The sequence below is a fragment of the Xenopus laevis genome, chromosome 2S (genome assembly GCF_017654675.1).
Source record: "Xenopus laevis strain J_2021 chromosome 2S, Xenopus_laevis_v10.1, whole genome shotgun sequence".
Classification (NCBI taxonomy): domain Eukaryota; kingdom Metazoa; phylum Chordata; class Amphibia; order Anura; family Pipidae; genus Xenopus; species Xenopus laevis.
Window position 1 is genome coordinate 139,802,037 of NC_054374.1, and position 22,884 is coordinate 139,824,920.

Sequence of the window (22,884 nt, forward strand, 5' to 3'; positions counted from 1 at the left end):
CCAAGTTAGACACTTTAGTCACATGACTTCTTGCAGCATGATACAAATTGCGCTTCTGCGCATTGCCTTGGACTATGTTTCTACTCTCAATGTGTCAAATAAAGAGGGCAACGCCATATTGGTACACCCGGGTTTAGCAATGTAAAACGAAACTCCCCACCGCTTAACCAGGGAAACATACCAGTGATAGTTATTTATAATGACCATTTGAGCAGTCCATATTGCAATTTATATCTTTATTACCTTTTTAAAACCCCTGATATCCCACATTGCCCAATGGAATCTGTCAGTAATCCAATTTCTAAAAAGTCCGGCTGCTGTAGTGTCAAAATCAGGTGTTTTCAGCAAAATATCAATTGATTAATTAGGGGTAGAAGTTGGGAAATTGCGGGGTACTTTGTTTCTCTTTATAAAATAATAAACGTTAACTTAAAGGTGAACCACCCCTTTAAAGGGACAGTAACACTGATAAAATTAAAATGTTTTAAAGTAATGAAAATATATTGTACTATTGCCCTGCACTGGTACAACTGGTTTGTTTGCTTCAGAAACTATACTATAGTTTGTATAAACAAGCTGCTGTGTAGCCATGGGGGCAGCCATTCAAAGCTATAAAAGTTGAAAAGGCACAGGATACACAGCAGATAACAGATAAGCTCTGTAGTATACAATGGGATTCTTCATAACTTATTTGGTATCCACTCTGTATCCTGTGTTTGAATAGCTGCCCCCATGGCTACACAGCAGCTTATTTATATGAACTATAGTAGTGTTTCTGAAGCAAACACACCAGTTGTATTAGTACAGGGCAACAATACATTATATACACTTGAATTTTTAGATGTTACTATCCCTTTAATATCCCCATGCGAATTTACTAAAAAGGCAAGATGCAATGTGTGAAAAACATGGTGCCATGAACCTTATGCAACTTGCTGTTTAGCACCCACAGACTGAACTCTTTGCACTCCCAGAATGGCACTCAAAGGGTTGCCAATATGCCCTGCGCACAATATCATTATTATTAACATTTATTTATTTAGCGCCAGTTCGTTTATGCATGGGGCACTAAAGGGCTGTGGTGTTGCATGCCTTCACATGTGCCTTGTCAATTATACATGACTGTTCTTAAGCCCCATTGATAGTATTTGGAATATCAAAGTTGATTCAGTATGCTTTGGTTTTAAATGAAAAATACTTATCAGTGCTCAATATGAGTCCAATAAATAGGCTTGTGCAGGATAAGGATTCTAATTATTGCATCAGTTAAAACAAACTATAGGTTTTCATTAGTGAACAGTTCAAAACAATGAAAACACTTAGGGGGTTATTTATCAAGCTCCAAATTTTTGCAAGTATTTCGAACATAAAAATCCGAACAACCCGACTGCCCGAATGGACCTTATCATTAAGTCCGGAAAAAATGGGTTGGGCAAAAATCCGGTAACTTCAGATCTTTGCCCGAAAAGTACGAATTTTTGCTCCAAAATCCCTAAAATGATTGGATATCAATACGGACAGAAGTGCAGACACTGGGACCTTCCCCACTGACTTACAGGAGCTTTGAGATGTCGAAGTCTGACTTTTAGGACCATCAGGCTTCAATAATTTCCGAAAAATTCCTACTTTTTTTTTTAGTCAGAAAACCACGAATTATTTGAATTTCAGATATATTCGGAGCATAATAAATAACCCCCTTACAGTCTACAGTGGAGCTCACTGCGTCACTTCATTAGAGCAGATGTGTGGGTGGACTAAAATAGATAATGACATGGAGTGATAAGTTATGCGTCACTATATGTCAGTCTAGCGCAAGGGTCTGAGATAAACTGAAAACTGACTTTGTGCATAGCCAGATTGTCCAACCTCACTAATGCCCTTGGTGAATACAGGCAAGTACAGTGTTCCAACATACCACCATAGGGAGGACCAAAGTTATGATTATATACTGATACCAGGCCTGGTCAGGCAATCTGTGGATTCTGGCAAATGCTACAGGTGCTGCTGCATGATACCATAGACAGACACTATTTAGTTGGCTAGTGGGGGGACTAATTGGACAACCCTAGTGCATTTGGGTGAAATTCCATTTAGTCTTTTTTTCTTTACTTAAGTAGCCCTACTTAATGACTGCTTTAAACAGACAGTAAGTGAAGGGTCCTTTAGTGTCCAACTTACTCCCCAGCTTGCAAATTCTGAATGAATTGTGAACTAGTGCATTTTAAGACCCACTCAAATCCCCCCCGCCTCTCCAGTATGCCATGCTGCAAAAAACAGGACACAAGAAGCTAATTCAATGGCCACATGCAAAATACTTAGTACTTTGTACCTTGGTACAAATTCATATGTGGGCAGGCCTGCCATTAGAAATCACGGGGCCCTGTACAACAAACTTTTTCATTGGCGCCACCCACAAAAGTTTTTTTTTAAAACATTGGTGGCCATGGCCCCCCTTATAAGTTAAAAAGAAGTTAAAAAGAAACATTGGGGCCCCAGAGAATGTTTTGTAAAAAAAACATTGGTGGTAGGGGCCTATAAAGTATTAAAATAATACATTGGTGGCCAGGGGTTTAATAAAATAAAAAAAACTCATTGGTGTTCAGTAGAACTGAACTTGTGGCTTCGGGTCTTTACATTTGGCTCCTTTCTTGGCTTTGGAACTTCAACTTCAGCTCCTTTCATTGGTTCTAGTCTTTTCGAGGCTTCAGGACTTCAACTTCGGCTCCGTTCACAGATTCTTGTCTTCAGCGCTTTGGGACTCTTTTCGGACTTTGACTCCTTCATGAGTGTGCTCACTAGATCTATTTATTATAAATACTAATGATGGTCAGAAAACAGCAGCACTAGTGTTAGATCCATTCATGAAAGAGATTCTGGAGAGTTTATCTGTCCAAGTATAATTTGCTCTGATCTGATCAAGATATTGGAGGCTGTCTTGCAAGGAGGCCTTATGTAAGGTGTAATGTTATTGGAGGCTTGAGGCCTGCACTGACAGACACCAATTCATGCATATACTATTAACACAATGCCATTTCACAAGAAAATAATACTCTTTATTATATTAACATTTCAGTTTGCAGCAAATAACCTGTCTATCTAAACTAAACTGAACATCGGAGATGTCAACTACAGCTTATATGGGTCTGAAGTAGAGAAGCATTCAAGCAACTGACAAGCGGTGCATAATAGCAGAAAGTACAGCTGTGTCCGAAGAAATGCAACAGTCAAACAAAGAATCGAAAGGCATAACTAAACAGTTGTAAGTTTTACAAGCAGTAAGCTTTAGGTGCACTTCTAAAATAATATTTGCTTCAATAGCACATTAACCCTTGCCTGTTCTCTTATTTTGCTTTAGCTTTTAGTGGATGCAATTAAGCTGCATGACAAGTGGCTCCAATTCCTTACATAAATTAAAATGCAAATATTCCCTTAAATTGAAAAATCAGTAACAGGTTAACATTGTATGAACATAAATAGTTATCCGCTAGGAATTCAGTCAGTGATTCCATATTTATTTCCACTTTATTGTAATTCTCCATTAAAAGCTGTTATGGTTTTTCGCAAGGTAAAGTAGGTGCGCGTATATCGGCACTCATACCATCAAAATGAAACCATCCAAATGAAAGCGTGTTATTCATGAGTGCCAAACAGCTGGAGTAAAAATGAGAATATGTAGATTATATCCAGGTAGATGTTGAGCGCTCCAAAGATGTACTCTTCAGGGCTGAGAGAGTAACGCCGACTCCCCATCAGCAGTTGAGTATCAAACGCCAAAAACTGTGAAAAACAACAAATTGTCATGTCTTTTTCCTATTTATATTTTTAAAACACAAATAGACCCATATATCCTGTCTCCAATACAAGTATGGGACCTGTTATCCAGAATGTTCAGGACCTGGGGTATTCTAGATAAAGGATCTTTCATAATTTGGACCTTCATACCTCAAGTCTACTAGAAAGTCATATAAACATCAAATAAACCCAATAGGCTGGTTCTGCTCCAACAAGGATTATTTATATCTTAGTTGGGATCAAGTAGAAGGTTGTTGTATTTGATGCTGTTTTATAATTACAGAGAAAAAGGAAATCGTTTTTTAAAATTTGGATTATTCGATTATAATGGAGTCTATGGGAGACAGTCTTTCCCTAATTTGGAGCTTTGTGGATAACAGGCTTCCAGATAACGTATCCCATACCTGTATCAGAAAATTCAGTAAGGCTTTTATTTTTACTGATGGCGGCAAAAATAGGCAAAATTTTGAGCAGACAATCACTGTTTGTCAAGCCAAACACATTTCATTGTTTCTATAAGAGGATACCTAGGGGGTTATTTATCAAAGGTCGAATTTTAGAGTAATGGTATGTTATTTATGAAAAAAATTGTCTAAAATTCAATCAAATAGTCCCAACCTGAAAACGTAAATAAAATTTGAATCAAGGTTTTCTCCGAAAAAAAAATATCGACTTTCGTGCGTCAAATTTTATTGACTCAAGTCAAATTTTTTTGACGAGCAACAGTTTTATTTGACACGTAACATTTTTTTTCTCCCATTGAGCATCTAGCTCATCAATACTATTAACAGCTTCAAATAGTTCAAGGGAACTCTGCCATTGACTTCTACATGAACTCAGCAGGTTTAAGTTGGAGAACAGTCGAATTTGAATTTTTGAAGGGTCTGAATTCGAATTTGAGTTTGAATTCGAGCTGGGGAATTTATAACTCAAAGTTTTTACCAAAAATCCCAACTAAAAAATTCTAATTCAAACCTTAGTAAATCCGCCCCTTCAATAGAAACGTTAAAGGGATCCTGTCATCAAAAAACATGTTTTTTTCAAAACACATCAGTTAATAGTGCTACTCCAGCAGACTTCTTCACTGAAATCCATTTCTCAAAAGAGCAAACAGATTTTTTTATATTCAATTTTGAAATCTGACATGGGGCTAGACATTTTGTCAATTTCCCAGCTGCCCCTGGTCATGTGACTTGTGCCTGCACTTTAGGAGAGAAATGCTTTCTGGCAGGCTGCTGTTTTTCCTTCTCAATGTAATTGAAGGAGTCTCCGTGGGACATGGGTTTTTACTATTGAGTGTTGTTCTACCAGGCAGTTGTTATCTTGTGTTAGGGAGCTGTTATCTGGTTACCTTCCCATTGTTCTTTTGTTTGGCTACAGGGGGGGGGAAGGGATGGGGTGATATCAATCCAACTTGCAGTACAGCAGTAAAGAGTGATTGAAGTTTATCAGAGCACAAGTCACATGACTGGGGGCAGCTGGGTAATTGACAAAATGTCTATCCCCATGTCAGATCTCAAAATTGAATATAAAAAAATCTGTTTGCTCTTTAGAGAAATGGATTTCAGTGCAGAATTCTGCTGGAGCAGCACTATTAACTGATTCATTTTGAAAAAATTTTTTTCCCATGACAGTATCTCTTTAAATACAATAACACACTCTGTGTTTAATGCATTCTAAGAAATTGTTCCAACTAATACTCCCCATTGAGACCCTTGAGGGCTAGAGTTCACAGCTTGGTCATCCAAAAGGCTTGCCTAAGTTTTCCATTTAAAATGTTACCTGTTACTGCCACCATGAGTTGAAATAAAGGCATTTTACCTTACTTTTCGCATTGTGACTAGGGAACTATTTTGGATTTTCCTTAAAGTGCACCATATGAAAATGGTGGTCCAAAAAGTATAGTATTGCAAAAATATGGCTTTTGCCAACTAAGGTGCAGGTGATGGAGGAGTAGTTAGCAATACTGCCTTGCACAACAGCCACTCAGCAATGAATTCACCTAATCTTGTCCTATATATATATATATATAAACATTACTGTCACAAAAGTATCTGAGTTTATTAGTAGTATATCAGGAAATAGTTACTGGGTCAAAATCATTATATTGCAAAAGGAACACCAATACAGGTCTGCTATCTATTAAGTAGCATCTCTAGCAAGCTTGGATAAAATGAATATTATATGTAACTAAAGCCCAAAACAAAATGCATAGTGAGTATAACTCATTATCTGTGATTTCTTGGATATATGTTTTTTTAGAAAACGTCAGTGGAGAAAATAAACAGTTACCGCATGCCATGTCTTACCATAGTGAACACAATTGCTCCTAATACACCATAAATAGCATGTCCCCAGGGAATCTGTAGATAATAAAGAAAGCAAAGCCAAAATACAATTATATTAAACTGCATTTGAAATATAATAACACAGTGTTTGTAGACAAACAAGTGAAACTTTGCCCGTTTTGTCTACCCTGGGTCAGCCAACAATGAGATTACATGGTGTTCTCATGCAGAACTGTCAGAAAGAACAACATTCATTGTCCATTTCTGTCCTAACCCAATGGATTTTTTTAGGCTTCATATGGGATGAGACCTTAATTTTGTCCCTATTGTCCCATTTTATTTTTATATACTGTAAATTATTTATATATACTGTAGATACTGATTATACACAATGGGGTTTTAGGGAGTAGGAAGCATATTATTTTCAAGCTCAAACACTTAAAGGAAAACTATACAGCCAAATGAATACTCAAGCAACAGTTTATATAAAATTAAGTGGCATACTAAAGAATCTTACCAAACTAGTAGTGATGGGCGAATTTGCGCCGTTTCGCCGAAAAATGTGCAAATTTCGCGCGAAATGGCGAAAAATTCGCGAAACGGCGCCGACATCTCGTTTTTGACGCCGGCGTCCGTTTTTCGGAAAAAAAATTTTCGCGGGAGTTTCGCGAATTTATTCGCTGGCGGCGAATCGCGCAAATTCGCCGCGAATTCGCGCCTGGCGAATAAATTCGCCCATCACTACAAACTAGTATATATTTTTAAAGGGATACTGTCATGTTTTTTTCAAAACACATCAGTAAATAGTGCTACTCCAGCAGAATTCTGCACTGAAATCCATTTCTCAAAAGAGCAAACAGATTTTTTTATATTCAATTTTGAAATCTGACATGGGGCTAGACATTTTGTCAATTTTCACAGCTGCCCCCAGTCATGTGACTTGTGCCTGCACTTTAGGAGAGAAATGCTTTCTGGCAGGCTGCTGTTTTTCCTTCTCAATGTAACTGAAAGTGTCTCAGTGAGACATGGGTTTTTACTATTGAGTGTTGTTCTTAGATCTACAAGGCAGCTGTTATCTTGTGTTAGGGAGCTGCTATCTGGTTACCTTCCCATTGTTCTTTTGTTTGGCTGCTGGGGGGAAAAAGGAAGGAGGTTATATCACTCTAACTTGCAGTACAGCAGTAAAGAGTGATTGAAGCACAAGTCACATGACTTGGGGCAGCTGGGAACTTGACAATATGTCTAGCCCCATGTCAGATTTCAAAATTGAATATAAAAAAATCTGTTTGCTCTTTTGAGAAATGGATTTCAGTGCAAAAGTCTCCCATGACAGTATCCCTTTAAGTAAATATTGCCTGTTTACATCTCTTGCCTTGAACCACCATTTAGTGATGGTCTGTGTGCTGCCTCAGAGATCACCTGACCAGAAATACTCCAGTTCTAACTGTAACAGGAAGAAGTGTGGAAGAAAATACAGAACTCTGTCTGTTAATTGGCTCATGTGACCAAACATGTTTGGTTTGTTTGTGTGCACCGTGAATCCTATGATCCCAGGGGGTAGCCCTTGTTTTTTAAAATGGCAGTTTTCTATTTAGGATTACCCAATGGTACATAATGCTAAAAAGTATATTATTATGTTAATGTTTTTTTTTACAGTATTACATATAAAGACCTACATTGTTCAGGGAGGTGGGGGGTATAGTTTTCCTTTAAGATCTTACTGAATAAACATTGGGTATGATTATACCAGAAGCAGCTGATGAAAGAGATTCTAATTTCCACAAATGCCTACACGTAACTGTTGCATTATACCATGTGCCTGCTCTGCTTTGCTCTGGAGGGAAGTAGAAGTAGGGAATTTAAAGGGGTGGTTCACCTTTAAGTTAAAGTTTAGTATGTTATAGAATGGCTCGGGTGAGCTCCGATGCGTACCGCATCTAACATAAATGTTTAGTTAAATTCACTTACATATTGAAATGGTATAAGGATAACAATGAAGATTCCACTGAAAAGAAGGACCATCGATAGCACAAACAGAACCCCTTGGCATGAAGTGAAGTCGATCTGGAAAAAAAAATCAATTATTATATTTATATGGATAAAACCCATCACTTCGAACCCTTATCTTTCTCACTTAAAGGAAAACTATACCCCCAGAATGAATACATTACCAGCAGTTTATATTGTATCAAGGTGGCCTATAAAAGAATCTTACCAAACTGGAATATAGATATCAGTAAATATTTCTCTTTAACATCTCCCTTAGAGATCACATAGTAACATAGTAAGTTTGGTTGAAAAAAAGACACACATCCATCAAGTTCAACCTTTTAACTCTATTTAAACTGATAGTTGATCCAGAGGAAGGCGCAGAACCCCATTTAAAGCCTCTCCAATTTGCCTCAGAGGAGAAAAAAATTCCTTCCTAACTCCAAAATCGGACCAGTCCAGTCAACTTGTACTATGAGTTATCTCCCATAACCCTGTATTCCCTGACTTACTAAAAAAGCCATCCAACCCCTTCTTAAAGCTATCTAATGTATCAGCCAGTAGTACTGATTCAGGGAGAGAATTCAACATCTTCACAGTTCTCACTGTAAAAAAACCCTTCCGAATATTTAGGTGGAACCTCTTTTCCTCTAATCGGAATGGGTGACCTTGTGTCAGCTGGAAAGACCTACTGGTAAATAAAGCATTAGAGAGATTATTATATGATCCCCTTATATATTTATACATAGTTATCATATCACCCTTAAACGCCTCTTGTCCAGCATGAACATCCCCAATTTGGCCAGTCTTTCCTCATAGCTAAGATTTCCCATACCTTTTACCAGCTTAGTTGCCCTTCTCTGTACCCTCTCTAATAAAAATAATGTCCTGTTTGAGTGATGGAGACCAAAACTGTACGGCATATTCTAGATGGGGCCTTACAAGTGCTCTATACAGTGGAAGAATGACCCCCTCCACCCTTCACTCTATTCCCCTTTTAATACAGCTCAAGACCTTATTTGCCCTTGATGCTGCTGCCATTTACTTCTAAATGATCTCTCCGAAAAAATTGAGTTTTCCCCTTTAAAAGTCCGACCAGAAAAAAAATCAGACTTTAATAAATAACCCCCTAAAAGTTTGTTTCAACTTGGTTATGTTTTTTGCTTTAGTTGCTGAAATGTAGTTAGTGTTACAGCTCTAGAAATATTCCTATTGTATCATCAAATTATACATAAAGTTTATTGTTGTTTAAACCTTTTTGTGTAAACCCATATACCAATCAGTTTCTTAATTCCACCACCTCAATTCACCCATACTGCTCTACCCTGGCATGTGGAATACAGCTTTTTTATTGTGGATGGATTAAAAGATGGCTGACAAAAACGTGCAATTACCCATAGCAACCAGATTGTCGCTTTTATTTTCTAATTGGTATTAGAATGATCAAATCTAATTGGTCACTTGTTGCTATGGGCAACTGCACATACCTTTGTAAATAAGCCTTCTAATTCTCTTTGCCAAATAGGGTCACACTGAAATGTAACTTACCTTACTTTGGAAGCTGAATAGTGTAACAGACATACAGACAAGGGCAGTGATTCCAAGACACAAAATCACAGATTTGGTATTGTAATAGCTGAAAAGAAAGGAAGGAATTTTTAGAAACTGATAATTCTTTTGTAATGTCTGCATCAGAAGTAGAACATGATATAAATATATTCTATTGATGTAATCTACTACCAAGATCCACTTTAATTATTATTATCATTATATGTGCAAGGCTATCTGGAAAGTTTGGGACCTGGGGTTTTCCATGTACAGGATCTTTCTGTAATTTTGATCACCATACACATTGAATAATCCCAATAGGATTCTAATGTACATTTGGCCCTCAAGCCTTCTCTAATAAAACAAAATGTGTGGTCTTTTTACTCTTTTCTCAGTAACTGAGCTGATGGGTGTTTTAGTACAGTATGGGACCTATTATGCAGAACGCTTGGGACCTAGGGCTTACAGGAAGGGGAGAAAGGGGTAAAATCAGAATTTGAATGCCTATGTCTGTTGTTGGTTTCCACCCGAGATATTTGAGTGTTTACCACATTGTTGAGTACTCTGGACCTACACCATTGGCAGAAACATGCTATGATTACATTACCTGGATAGCATTCCTGTCATGTAAGCTATGGAAAGCGTCTGAAAGATAGAGAAATAAATAATTTTTTTGTTATATTTAGAAATCTTGGGTGCCATGACCAAGTCCTTGGGTGCAAAATTACACCCTAAGGAGCTGATTTATCAACATTCGAATTAGAATTGTTGCTGCAAATTGAGTTGTTTGCACTAAAACTCACAATTTCATTATAGTTTCAAAAACTTGAATGTTTGGTATTCAATTAATGCATTCAAGTTTTATTCAATCAAGTTTTTTAGATTCAAATTTTTTAATAAATAAGCCAACATTCAAGTTTTATAAAATGTAAAAAGTATTCCAATTAGAAAAAAAAAATTCACAAATTTCACAAATTCAAATTTTAATAAATAGGCCTCTAAGGGGCCCATTTGCTAACAATCTTTTTGTGATTTTTTTTTCCATGAAAAAATTTGTGGTTTTCCTATATTTCTACAAAGCTCTAACAATTTGAGACTTATTAAGTGTAAAAACCACGAAAACCTCTAGGACCAAACTCCAACAAGTATATAATCTGAACTTTTAATAAATTCAAATAAGAGTTTGTGAGTTTACTTGTGGTTTCAAAAACCTTTATAACCACTTAAATTGACCTTAAAAGCCTCCACATTTTAAATCACTCAATTGGGTTGGGGGCCTTGCAGTGCTCTGAATCTAACTCCAGTTTAAAAATCTGCATGAGGCACAGGTTGGAATGTCCCTGTGAATACAATGCTGCCAAACACTGTTATTGATCTGTGTCCTCAGAGTTTTATTTGATTATAATTAAATTGCTTTATGCATTTGACCAAATATATAGTGAATAAAGTACCCCCTCTTGTAAAATATAAGGATATTATAAGTTACCGAGGAGTTTCATGACCATATAAAAACACGAGGCCGAAGGCCGAGTGTTTTTATACAGGTCATGGAACTCCGAGGTAACTTATAATATCCTCATATTTTACAACTGGGGGTACTTTATTAATTATAATACACAAATTTTAGTGAGTCATGTGACAGAAATTACATCACTACTCACCGTTTATAACTGATGACATCACTACTCACCGTTTATAAGGATATAATTTACAAGATATTCATGGCTTTTGTGTATTATACAGTGTTATACTATTACAATATGCCACTGACATGCACTGTGTGTTAGGAAAGTAGAGAGGAATAATACCTTTATTCTGATAATACATACAATTTGAGACACCTCTCTCCAGTACACACACATGCAACTAGAGAATTGCACTAAACCTTAAAACTGCCAAAAACTGTACTTTTTCCATTCTTTCTGTCCTAATCAGCTGGCAATTTTAAGGAAAATAGCACACAGACCATGAGGTGGAAAATGGTGATGTTGCTAATGCCGTGTACCAAGTATTTAATCCTCTGACATAGAGCTAATATTAGGGAAAAAAAATTTGAATTCCTTGTTGATTACAAAAATCAAAAGAGCAATTTTACATTAGTTTAGAGAGTTAGGATCCCCTGTAAATATTTGTGCTAATTTTATAAAAATTTAAAAATGATTCCCTTTGCATGGTGTATTGATACTTACAAATATGCAGAGAAGAATCAGGTTCCATGGAAACTTTCTCCTGTGAAGGAAAAATTATATCATTTTCAACACTTGATGCCAGAAAATAGAGATGAGTAGCTAAGGTTGCCATTTTCTAATGTAAATTCTAATAACAAATCCTACATGGATATCAAATTCATCCAAAATATGCTATATTGTTCTTTACTGCTAGTTGATGATAAAGTACTAATTAATGTCTATTTGTACTAGACATTGTGGTTGTATTTATACAAGGACCATTATTGAGTACCTGTATAAAGCTAATGGCCACACTGGGCAAATTATTTAATTTGTTGTTTATGTAACAACTCACCATCTCTGGCGGGGACACCCACCATGTTGTACCACTTCTCTGTAAATTGCTGGTTCCTAGGGTGCATGTTAATTTGGCACGAAATTCTAATATTTAAAGGGGCTTTGAATCCAAACTCATTGCCAATTGTTAGGTCTAACTTGTTAGTATCCTCTGTGCGATTTCTGTCTTGTTTGATTCCAGTTTTGATCTTTGCCTGCCTGACTATTCTGAACTCTGCCAATTCTGACCCTTGCCTGCCTGACTATTCTGAATTCTGCCGATATTGACCCTTGCCTGCCTGACCACTCCTTGAACGCTGCCTGTACTGAACCCAGCCTGATTGACCTTGCTTGAACTCTGCCTGTACAGACCCCAGCCTGCCTTACTACACTTTTCGTCTACTCCCTGAACTGTTGCCTTCCGTCCAAAACCTTGGAAACGCATGTGCCCCGTTTGCTCGTTCAGAACATCTGCTTTGCTCCTCTCAAGTTAAGACCTGGCGGCATCAGAGTAGTTGAGGGCTCCTCCTGAGGCCAAAGGTGCCTGCTACAGGCAGAAGATTGAGCCGTGACCAGGGAGCTTAGCACTTGTTCTGAATGTAGGGAGCCGTATGTGACAGTTTTATTCTGTTGTTCAACCACTGACCCTTAGGGTAATAAAACATGGTCTTCTTTTGGGCACTTTGAGCACCACATTTTTAAACAACCACAACATGTGTCAATGGTATCTGAAATTGACCCAAATTTACTCATAGTAAAACCCTTCTCTGGTTCATGGTTCCATGCTACAATCACCTGACAGGCTGGAGCCAGCTTAAATAAATAACCAGTTTAAAAATAGATAAATTATGCGTAGGTTCAAACTTCTTACCTTGGTCCAGAGCAGCAGGCCAGAACTAGGTAGGTGGAGAAGAATACTGCACTGTGGAAGCATTAATAACATAGATTATATATCTTATTAGTTTATATCTGGCTGACATTTCCCCAACTTCCTGCTTCTAGGGATTGAATTATTTTTACTTACTAAGAAGCCCAGTACCATCCTGGATTGGCCTGAATATATTCCTTCACAGGGTTGCTAGGAAAATACAAGGAATAAATAGATTTTTTAGATAAATAGATTTTTCTTAAGGCTACAAGTTCATGGTTATTGTTACTTTTTATTACTTTAAAATTATTAATAATATTTTATTCAGGCCCTCTCCTATGCATGTTCCCTTCTTTAATTCAAACCACTGCCTGATTGCAGTCAAACACTGTTCTGTTGTGTGTTTGAGATCAGAACACGCCTCCAAATCCTTAACCTCCAACCACTAACGACCACTGTTACAAATAAGTAACAAATACAGACAGATGATATACCTGCTCCCACCTCACAAGCAATCTAGACAATAAACCCAAACCTATGCCTGTAGACGTAAGGGACTACAGTTTATTTAAAAATGTTGATGTGTGTGCATCAAACATATGAAACTAGTCAGTAAAGTCTGAACAATAATATCTTTTGCACAAAAGCTGAATTCTTTATATTTTGGCATAAATACAATCTAATGTGATCTGTTTTTTATGAGAACCCAATTAAACAAATGGGTCAAAAACTGTAAGGTACCACTGGACACAGCTAAGCCATCGCCTGTGCGCAGGCGCAGGGGTGTGCAGGGTTCTGTGCATTCTTGGCGCTTGTTGCCTGTGTGCGCGTCTTTGCACGTGCGCGATCGTTTATTCGGACGCGCGCACGTCTCGGCGGACGCGCTATGTTTGACGCACAGCATCATCAAGCTGCACCCTAAAGTTTGGCGACAAAATCGTCCCTTTAAATAGACGTCTGAGGAAGTAAACAGTGCTTGCTTATTTTCCTAGCTTGTGCTTCTCACTTGTGAAACGTTCCCGGTGTGATTCGGCTTGCCTTTGATATTTCTGATCTTCTGTGTTTGACTTCGGCCTGTCCCTGACTTCGTTTGACTCCAGCCTGCCTACCGACCTCTGCCTGATTCCGACTACGCTTGACTTCAGCCTGCCTACCGACCTCTGCCTGCTTCTAACTACGCTTGCCTTCAGCTTGCCTAGTGACTTCTGCCTGTCGTTCCCTCCGCTGAAGTTCTCTTTGATTGGCTGTTACTCTTCAAGTAATTGGCTCTAACACTCCTGACAAAAACATAATGCTTGTTCAATTATTTACTATGTTGATCAGTCCATGTTAATTTACTGTGTTGATCGGCTTGGAGAGTTTTTACGTTTTTTTCGTTACAGAAGAGCTTAATCTCCGGATTGTTGGTGGGTTTCCTCACATAAACTGCTTCTGCTCATTCCACAGTATTTTGAGGAGATTAAGGTAAGGTGTCATGACTCAGCCATTCCAAAACATGAACTTTATTCTTCTTTAAACCATTCTTTGTTAAATCGATTTGTGTGTTTAAGGTTGTTTCTGCATGACTCGCTTTCACTTGAACTTAATTTGATGAATGGATACCCAAAACTTTCCTGCAGAACTTACTGGTACAATTCAGAATTTATAGTTCCAACCACTGAAGGCAAGTTGTTCTGTTCAAGAGGCAGTAAAGCAGGTCCAAAACAGGATACAGTCATCAACTCTGTTTCACTTTTGCCACACACTATTATTTACCTTTGGATCATTTTCATAAAATAAATAAATAAGCATTATGTCATTTTTTTGAGTGGATTTTCCTTTTCTAGTTTTACAGCTTGCATGAAAAACAGATGGCATTTTAGGTAATAATTATAGAGAAATATTGAAAGCTCCCAAGGTTTCACAAACTTTAAACCACCACTGCGCTTGCATTGTATCCAAGAGACTCACCAGAATGTAAACAGGGCCACAACTGCCACAGTAACTAACAGCTGGGTCGTAAGGATGGTGTAAACCTAAAAGAAAAAGAAACATGTTATAACATATATATGTTCTGTAGTCATGTTCTGCTCAATCTCTGCTTAAGTACAATGTCTTTCTGTGATTTTTGTCATGGCTGCCCTTTTATAATCCAGCTCTTTGTACCCACATTTCTACAGAAAGCAATCAATTTTCTGCTGACAGGGCATTGTCAAGGGCATATAACCTACCTTTCGCATAGTCTGTAAAATATACATACCTTCCTAATAAACCCTCTGCGAATAGTTACATCATCCCAGCTCTGTGTAGTCAACATCTCTGTGTCCCCAGAATATACTCCGCTGCTGCAATCTGGACTGTTGTCTGAAAAATAGAAGCAGTCAGCTGCCTCTGCTTACAAAGGTCTGAATGCCAGCTCCTCTCCTATTGCTCAGCACAGAAAGAGAATCAACATGTCTCTTCCTTTGACAACAATTTATATATAAGGGCACATAACTAGTGACAAACAGACAAGCCAGAAGGTTTAGCGAGGGACCTGTCCAGAAGAGATTCCAATTTATGGGGGGGGGGGGATAAATGCAAGCTATGTGGCTGTACGGGGGAAGTTTATGTTGAAGACATATTTCATAGTTGTGGAGATAAAGGGTCCACAAGATGTTATGTTTGAAGGCTGATGTATAATTATTTTGGAAACTGCAGAGTTTTGTATTATTGCTAGAGGTTAAAAACTTGGTTCACCTTTAAACTAACTTTTAAAACTATGGCCAATTCTGAGTAATTTTTCAATTGGTCTTCATTATTTAGTTTTTTATAGTTTTTCAATTATTTGCCATTTTGTGTTGATTCTTTCCAGGTTTCAAAAGGGGGTCACTGATCCCTTCTAAAAACAAATGCTCTGTAAGGCTACAAATGTATTGTTATTGCTACATTTTACGACTCATCTTTCTATTTAGGCCTCTCCTATTCATATTCCAGTCTTTTATTCAAAGTACTTTGCACCCTAGCAACCAGATTGCTGAAATCGCAAACTGGAGAGCTGCTGAATAAAAAACTAAATAACTCAAAAACCACGAATAATAAAAAAGGAAACCCAAATGCAAATTGTCTCATCACTGTCTACATCATACTAAAAGTTAATTTAAAGGTGTACATCCCCTTTAACTTTTAGTATGATGTAGACTTTTTAGATAAAGGTAGAAGAAAAAGACAAATAAATCAAAAACTATAAAAAATAAAGGCCAACTGATAAGTTGCTAAGAATAGGACATTCTATAACATACCAAAAATGAATTTAAAGGTGACCAACTCCTTAAATACAAATTATGCGACTGACAGTTTGAACATGCTAGACATGTGTCTACATTCATAGGCAGAGCCAAGGGAAATATCCAAATTAGACACAGTACATTTCAGAACTGAAGCCATACAACCCATCAAGCTTAACTAGCAGGTTGTTTTTTTAAATGTTTTTCCTGCCCCATCCAATTTTGAAGATGTCACTTCCAGTTTGCAGCAACAACACTTCCTATTTAATGGTGGTCAGCGGGCTGTGAATCAGGTAGTGAATAAGGTAATTGTGGTTCGGGTAGCGGGTCCAAGCAGCTAAAAATGCAGGTTGCGGGTTCTGTGTTACAAAAAGTGCAGTACTCTACTGTAGAACATATTTCCCTTGGGCCAAAGTTGTAGTTTAACTACCAGCGTTATATCTGCTGAACCAAGTGATTTTTTAAGTCTTTTTTTTGTGTGTTGAAAGTAATGTGCCCATATCTGCAGATTCTGTTTCATTAAACTTTGTAAAGCTGCAAAGCATAAAAATATAACAGATGCAAACATAATTCTGCTTATGTATAAATCACTGGTGATTGGTGATAAATACATTACCAGTACAGAACCCCATCATTAAACTTTTTGTGAATGTTTTCTTACAGGACTCTTTTTTGCAGAGGGTTTATCTGTGCACTGGTCATCTAATTATCAACCTTGGAAGGACCAGACATGGAATAGCTTCTGTTTCCCTGTTTTCATTGCACATATGTTGAATAAGGGTAAAGGCAGACGCTAAGATTTAGGGAGAATTAGTCGCCTCTTCTTCAGACGACAAAATCTCCCAAAAGCCTTCCCGCCAGCTAGAATCTAAATCGCCAGCGGGATGGCACTCGAAGCGCTTTGTTTTCTGAAGTTGCCCGTAGTTTCCTCGTGATGGCAACTTCGGGCGGCTTCAGAAAGCGAAGAGCTCCGAGTGCCATCCCGCCGGGAGGGCTTTTTGGGGAGATTAGTCGCCCGAAGAGGCGATTTGTCGCCAGGCGACTAAATCTCCCTGAATCTTAGCGTGTGCCCTTTATAGAAGCCACAAACTAGAAATCAATAGTGCAACATACTGTATAAACAACTTTTAAATGGCTAATTCACAGGCATGAGAGTCATAGGTGTCAGGGCATTGTACATTATGATGCTCTGAAGAACAAAACAAAGAGAAAAAAGATTTGTGTTTAAAAAATGTATATTCTCTAATTAGGTTGTTTTATTGAAACATTCTTATAAACATTATTATTATTATAATCATAGCTCCATGGAGCTGATATATTAAAGTGGTCATGAAACTTAGAACTTACATGGTTCCCCATGTTGCCATGAGTGATGTGACATTGAAGGAGATGTTGCTTGAAGAAAATCTGCTTTCTTTCCATCACCTGCTGTAGCCTCTTCATAAGTAGGGGGAACTGAAGAAAGGTTATTGCTGCTTTGTTTTACTGTATTGCTGCCCTCATTTTCAGCACCTTTGCCGCTAACAGAGACCTTAATGAAATAACACACAGAACAATTACTAGCTGCACTTTAATCACTACACAGCTATTTCTTTACTGTTAGAATCCTAGAAAACAAAAGACAGAGTTAAATGTAGATCTTCAACTAGGTTGTCCAATCAAGAACAATGCCTGCTCTCTCATTTTTTTGCAATTAAGCCAAATCCCTGAGTAAAGTAATTCACTTGCTGCAATTACAAGGTTACTGAACAGCAAGACATTTTCTATGAGATTTGTCACCTGCCGTAGCAAATTTTTAATGCAGGCAACCAAACCTCCCTGTGTATCATTGTCTTTATATTTACCAGAGAAAAGATTCTGAAAAAAAACATGTCTGTAGTAGATATTGATGGTGTAACTACACAAAGAGCCCTTTTATACAGACGTATTGTTAAAGGGGTTGCTCACATTTGAATTAACTTTAAGTATGATATAGTGAGTGATATTCTGAAACATTTTGTAATTGGTCCTTTTTAATATTTGTGTGGTTTTTCAAGTTAATTAGCAGCTATCCAGTTTGGAATTTCAGGAGTTATCTGGTTGCTAGGGTCGGAATTTCCCTCGCAACCAGACAGTGGTGTGAATGAGAAGCTAGACTGTGAATAGGAGAGAGCTTGAATAGAAATATATGTAATACATATAGCAATAAAATTGAAGCCTCGCGGAGGAATAATTTAATGGCTGCCGGGGTCAGTGACTACCATTTGATGGCTAGTCAGAAGTTAGAAGAAGCCAAATAATTCCATTGCATCCACTGAAGGGCTAATTTTGCATAGCAGTTCTAACTGAAAAACCAAGCAGTTGTTTAAGGCAACTTAGTCATCAATGAAAGAATATGTTATGCAATTTTACTAACTTCTCTGGTTTAATTTTATGTAACAGTTTACTTCAGAGTAGACTGAATATGCTGAGCTGGAATATGCGTAAAGCCAGACAGAAATTTGTGTTGCATTTTACTCTGCTTTTTAAATTGCGGAGTAATTTGCAGACGTGCTGCAGGTGACAATATCCTACAACAGGGTTCAAATATTCATGCTTTTCTTCAGAACGAGGGACTGAAAACACTACACTAACATTGCTGCAGATAAAGACTTTACTTGCATGCTGGAAAGAAATAAGATCTGAAAGTAAGGCTTTTTAATTTTTTATGTTACTCATTCAGCACGGCATCTCTGCCCAAGTATGACCTTTTCTTTAACAACTCCCTTTTCTGTGACATGGGTTTTCTTTTGAGTAGCAATTTTTAGCTCAAACCATCATATGAAGTCCAGCATTTAGTAACCAGTCATAAACACATTTACAGACATATATACAGTATATAAGTATTGCTGTTGTGGTACTTAAATGAAGGCTAGGCCCTGCAACAACTGCTCTGGTTCACCACAGTCCTTTTCAGAGGCTATTAACCCACTGCTACTATAGGCACCATCTCTCTCTCTACTATACCTGCTATCCCACAGTCACACTCCCTTCCCAGAGACTATTATACCTGCTATGCCACAGCCCTTCCCAGAGACTATTATCCCACTGTTACTATAGGCACCATCTCTCCCTACTATACCTGCTGTCCTACAGCCACAGTCCCTTCCCAGAGACTATTATCCACTGTTACTATAGGCACCATCTCTCCCTACTATACCTGCTATCCCACAGTCACACTCCCTTCCCAGAGACTATTATCCCACTGTTACTATAGGCACCATCTCTCCCTACTATACCTGCTATCCCACAGCCACCATCCCTTTCCAGAGACTATTATCCCCACTGCTACTATAGGTACAATCTCTCCCTACTATACCTGCTATCCCACAGTCCCTTCCCAGAGACTATTATCCCACTGTTACTATAGGCACCATCTCTCCCTACTATACCTGCTATCCCACAGTCCCTTCCCAGAGACTATTATCTCACGTTACTATAGGCATATCTCTCCCTACTATACCTGCTATCCCACAGCCCCACTCCCTCCCCAGAGACTATTATCCCACTGTTACTATAGGCACCATCTCTCCCTACTATACCTGCTATCCCACAGCCACAGTCCATTCCCAGAGACTATTATCCCCATTGCTACTATAGGCACCATCTCTCCCTACTATACCTGCTATCCCACAGCCGCAGTCCATTCACAGAGACTATTCTCCCCATTGCTACTATAGGCACCATCTCTCCCTATTATACCTGCTATACCACAGCCACAGTCCCTTCCCAGATACTATTATCTCACTGTTACTATAGACACCATCTCTCCCTACTATACCTGATATCCCACAGTCACACTCCCTTCCCAGATACTATTATCCCACTGCTACTATAGGCACCATCTCTCCCTACTATACCTGCTATCCCACAGCCACAGTCCCTTCCCAAAGACTATTATCTCACTGCTACTATAGACACCATCTCTCCCTACTATACCTGCTATCCCACAGTCCCTTCCCAAAGACTATTATCTCACTGCTACTATAGACACCATCTCTCCCTACTATACTGCTATCCCACAATCACTGTGGCACAGACCAAGAATCAGCCCCTATGCTACAATCTTTCTCTTTTATCTTGCCTGCACCCAGAATAATTGCATATGCCCGGTTGCAGGCAAATGTAGCGAATTGAGCACTGAAATCCACCATGTGTGCCTGCACTCGGCCGATGCAATGTTTCTGGGTGCATGAGTGGGTAAGGGGCAGATTACAGTGTAGGGGCTGGTTTCCGGCCTGTGCATTTCTGCAGGCTGAATAGATTTGCTTATATGTATATATATGGGTGTGATGCTTGTCCACTAGTCACCTACAACTTGATCTCTCCAATGTTTTTTGTGTTCAGGGCCCAGAGCTGTTACCCCCTGCTGGAGACCCCAGGGAAGTTCTGATCTGTCTCTTTCCTCCTGCGGGTTCAGCTTCTGACTATAGGGCTAATTTTAGGACTTCTAAATTGCACCAATTAGTTCAAGGATGCAGGGGGTACTTTAGTCAGGGGACCTGTCGCAGATCTGCAGGGCAGTGAACAGGTTTTGGCTGTATAAATCATTTTCTTTTCCACTGGGGAATCATTCTACTCCACCAGAGCCAAGAATACCAGTGGGCTAATAATTAGGGCCCCTCAGGGCAGCCATCAGGGGGGGACTGGGGGGAGAGTTGTAGGGGGCCCACGAGGATAAGGGGGGCCCCAGCCACGGCACACTTACTTGATTAGCCAGGCCCCCGTCTTTCTGAGAGCTGCTGACTTCGGGAAGGCCTGGCCACTAATTTTGGCCACCAATTTTTTTTTCTCATGTGGGGTCCTAGCCACCAATATTTTTTAATGGGGGGGCCCGGGCCACAAATGTTTTTTATGGGAGCCCGACCACCAATATCTTTTTATTTTTTATTAACATGTGGGAACCCTAGCCACCAATATTTTTTTTGTTTTTTTTACTGTGTGGTGGGGAGGGCAGACCTGTAGATGGGGCTAGCGGTGGGGGCGCAGCCCAGGGGGCCCAGGAAATTTTGTCGTACCGGGCCCTGCGATTTCTGATGGCGGTCCTGGGGCCCCTTGTAAGTGAGGGTCCTGCTAACTTAGTAGTATGGGGTCCCATGGTCGGCAAGAGTGTTTTGAACAGTCTGCTAAAAGTCAGAAATTAATAGCACAGACCGGGTTGGTTGTTAATGGAAACTTTTTCCCCCCTAGGTTCCTAAACAAGCCCTTGTGGCTGGATCCCACTTCACCTGTCTGAGTGGCGCAGTATTATTTAGCTGAGGGGGAAGTGCAGTTACATTGCAGATGCCCCTTCCGTTGCCTTGGTTACACAACATGAAGGCTCTGAACTGACAATTACATTTGTACAAACGCACACCCACGCATTTATAGTCATGTTTAGTCACTGGTACCGTCCAGTCCCTACAGGATCCCCACACCACATCATGCTGTTCTTTCCAGAAAAATGCAATATCTGCGCCTATAAGAGATTTAATCCCATTGTCAGGAAACCCACACGCTGCACTTACCTTTCCTTGGGTCATGGTGCTGAGGACTGTGCTCCCCTCACAGCTGTCTGCATAGAAAGGAGACCCTCGGTAGCCTGCCTGCACTCTGCTTCTAGCACTATCCAGGAGCTGCTGTGGTGACAGATAGCAGGATTGTACCACTGCTCGGGAGGGGGGTACTGTGACAATGTGCTAGCCCAGGCAGAGGGTTCAGTCACATGCCTGTGGGAAACAGTAACAGAAAAGGGAAATGTGAGAGAAAAGCTGGAGATGCTGTGCAGCATCCATGACATCATAAAAATTAAATCGTATTTCTTTCCAGTGTTTGCAAATACAGTCTTACAGTACAGTCTGCAGCAACTTTATTGAGATGTCCCTTGCTTAATTATTAATTTTAGGGGTATAGTTTTCCTTTAAACACAACTGTTTGGTTTTTCTGTTATATTTGTTATGCAAAATCAACCCTTTTTACTGTAAATGCCTCTTTGTCAACACTCACAGCTCCATCCCCTGCCAGGCTGCAATTACCTATACTTGGGTCATGGTGCTGAGGCGACCCTCACATCTGCCTGTCTAGACAGGAGACCCTCAGTCAGTCGCCTGCATGCGATAACCCCACACCTCTTCTAAAACTATCCAGGAGCTGTGCAGTGACAGATAATAGGATTGTTCCACAAGTCAGGAGGGGGGTACTGTGGCATTGTGTCATCCCAGGCAGAAGGCTCCGTCACAAGTCTGTAGGAAACTGTAATTACTAAAACCCTCACTGGATGCAAAGAACTGCCAGTGACACCGCTAATATTCAATTTATACTGATTACTAGGGGGTCAATTTAATCATTAGAAACACTACAAACAAACCATTTCTACTTACATTTCAGTCAGATAATTTGGATCCTTTTAAGAGGCTGTTCATCTTTAAATTAGTGTCAAGTAGGGCAGAGACAGATGTAAAGTTTCTGTGAGATTTCTAGTGAGGCAACTTCGGAAATGAAGCATTTCGAGTACCACCCCGCCGGGAATTTAGATTCTAGCCAGCGGGAAGGCTTTTAGGGGGTTTGCCGGGCGACTAAATCTCCCCAAATCTTTGCGTCTGTCTCTGCCCTTCTGAAAGAATCTGCAATTTGTTTTTGTGGTTTTAGACTTG

At 39.2% G+C, this 22,884-nt stretch overlaps 1 protein-coding gene across 2 annotated transcripts; it reads right to left on the reverse strand.

Moving 5' to 3' along the window:
- Positions 1-3,031: 3,031 nt before the first annotated feature.
- On the reverse strand, positions 3,032-22,361 carry faim2.S (Fas apoptotic inhibitory molecule 2 S homeolog). 2 transcript variants are annotated; one of them, XM_041583140.1, is made up of 13 exons: positions 22,267-22,361; positions 21,760-21,960; positions 17,582-17,765; positions 15,229-15,332; positions 14,940-15,004; positions 13,146-13,199; positions 12,993-13,043; positions 11,807-11,846; positions 10,225-10,262; positions 9,618-9,705; positions 8,049-8,144; positions 6,102-6,155; positions 3,032-3,777 (listed from the first exon to the last, which is right to left on the reverse strand). In XM_041583140.1, the coding sequence occupies exons 2-13, from the start codon at positions 21,772-21,774 to the stop codon at positions 3,631-3,633; spliced, it is 936 nt and encodes a 311-aa protein (XP_041439074.1). In that variant the 5' UTR covers positions 21,775-21,960; positions 22,267-22,361; the 3' UTR covers positions 3,032-3,630.
- Positions 22,362-22,884: the final 523 nt, after the last annotated feature.

Bases quoted from the DNA above. Each gene is read 5' to 3' on its own strand.
- faim2.S (XM_041583140.1), bottom strand. The intron at 15,005-15,228 runs GTATGTATATTT...TTTTTCTTTTAG, and splicing joins GCAGAGGGTTTATTAGGAAG to GTTTACACCATCCTTACGAC. The intron at 8,145-9,617 runs GTAAGTTACATT...TTTTTTTTCCAG, and splicing joins TATTCAGCTTCCAAAGTAAG to ATCGACTTCACTTCATGCCA.